This window comes from Penaeus monodon, chromosome 19 (assembly GCF_015228065.2).
Source record: "Penaeus monodon isolate SGIC_2016 chromosome 19, NSTDA_Pmon_1, whole genome shotgun sequence".
Taxonomy (NCBI): domain Eukaryota; kingdom Metazoa; phylum Arthropoda; class Malacostraca; order Decapoda; family Penaeidae; genus Penaeus; species Penaeus monodon.
Genome location: NC_051404.1, coordinates 48,715,248 through 48,716,699, shown reverse-complemented (window position 1 = coordinate 48,716,699; position 1,452 = coordinate 48,715,248). Strand labels below are relative to the sequence as shown.

The 1,452-nt window shown below is 35.7% G+C and overlaps 1 protein-coding gene across 1 annotated transcript in view; it reads right to left on the bottom strand.

Moving 5' to 3' along the window:
- Positions 1 to 6: 6 nt before the first annotated feature.
- LOC119585292 (low-density lipoprotein receptor-related protein 2-like) overlaps positions 7 to 1,452 on the bottom strand; it is a 6,177-nt gene continuing 4,731 nt past the window's right edge. The window contains exon 6 of the mRNA XM_037933965.1: positions 7 to 1,420. Within this exon, the coding sequence (XP_037789893.1) occupies positions 853 to 1,420 (568 nt within the window). The 3' untranslated portion in view covers positions 7 to 852. The remainder of the gene's footprint in view (positions 1,421 to 1,452) is intronic.

The window sequence follows — 1,452 nt, the reverse complement described above, 5'->3', positions numbered from 1 at the left end:
CACATTTGTGTGTGAGTATACATATACCAACTTTTTATATTAATGTAGAAGATTAAGGGTGGCCATGGTAATTACAGTAACCATATGTCACAGATCTAACAGAGATTTTAACAAGCAAATACCAGAGGCTAGTGAAAAAAATAAATGGAACAAACAAATCAGCAAAATACATATAGGCAAGGAAGAGGTACAAAACCCAAAATCTAGGTTTCAGTTCCATCAAATACCATCCATACATTCCCTTAAAATATTCAAAATAAGTTGAGAAATTTCAACCAAAACCTTAATATGAAATCATTGGCTTTTAAGTGCAATGCTTGTAAGAGTAAAACTAACTCACTTAAATGGCTGATCTCAATAAAAGGTTTTACAAACAAAGTGGTAAGTACATCTCATACAGACTAGATAACATCATAAGGCCCTAAACAAGGACAAAATATACATACAATCTTTGGTATTTCTCAACTAGATATACAAAAAGGACTCTCCTCTCACAACATCAACATCGGCATTGTGATACAATATACTTCTTTATCTTGTAACATTGACATACTAAAATAGCAGCTGACTTTGACAATCTTATTATACTGTACATATTATTTCATTATTTAAAAAAATTCATTATAAAATTATTATTTACTCTCATACATTTACATACTGTATTTCTATCTTATAAGTGATAGCACAGTATCAGTCAAGCTCTCTTTCAAGGGGAATATTAATATGTAATCCATAAGATGTTCTATCATTACCCTGCATATCCATATTGCTAACTGCAATATCAATTCTCTCCTGTCCTGTTTTTATAATACTCTGACCTAATGAAGCACCAATCTGGTCATTTCTCATATCTTATGTCTGAGTTTCAGACATAAACCCACGTTCTTCTGACTTGGCAAAAACATTGATAAAGTCTTCTATACTAGGCATTATTTGTGCTGTTCGTCTCCAACCTCTCTCTACAACACCAGATTTATTCTCACGTCTCCTTTCATGTTCTACTGAATGGTCATCCCTGTTGTTTCCAGTACGATAATAATCTGGAGCTGGCGTTTTGGGAAGTGAGTTATTCTCTGCTCTATCAAGTGGTTCACTTACATTTAATCTAGGTGTGTGATCACTATCATTTCTGGCATCAGGGAAAGTAAAAACATTTTCTGTAGTAGAGCTTTCTACTTTTGTGCTGTTGATCCCTTTGAGGTGGAGCAACCAAATGCGTTCTGTTCTCACCGTAGTCATATTTTGTGATTTTGTAGGAAGAAGAGTGGAATTCTCTGCCCAGTCTGGAAACTTTATGAAAGAAGTTCCCGTTCCCGGTGAGAGAGAGAAGAAAGGCCGATTGCAGTTCTGTTCATCACTGGTGTCGCCACACGAGTCCCTACCATCACAGACGGAGGATGCTGCGACGCATCGGCCGTTCCTAAAATATGAACAGATATTAAGATATGCAGC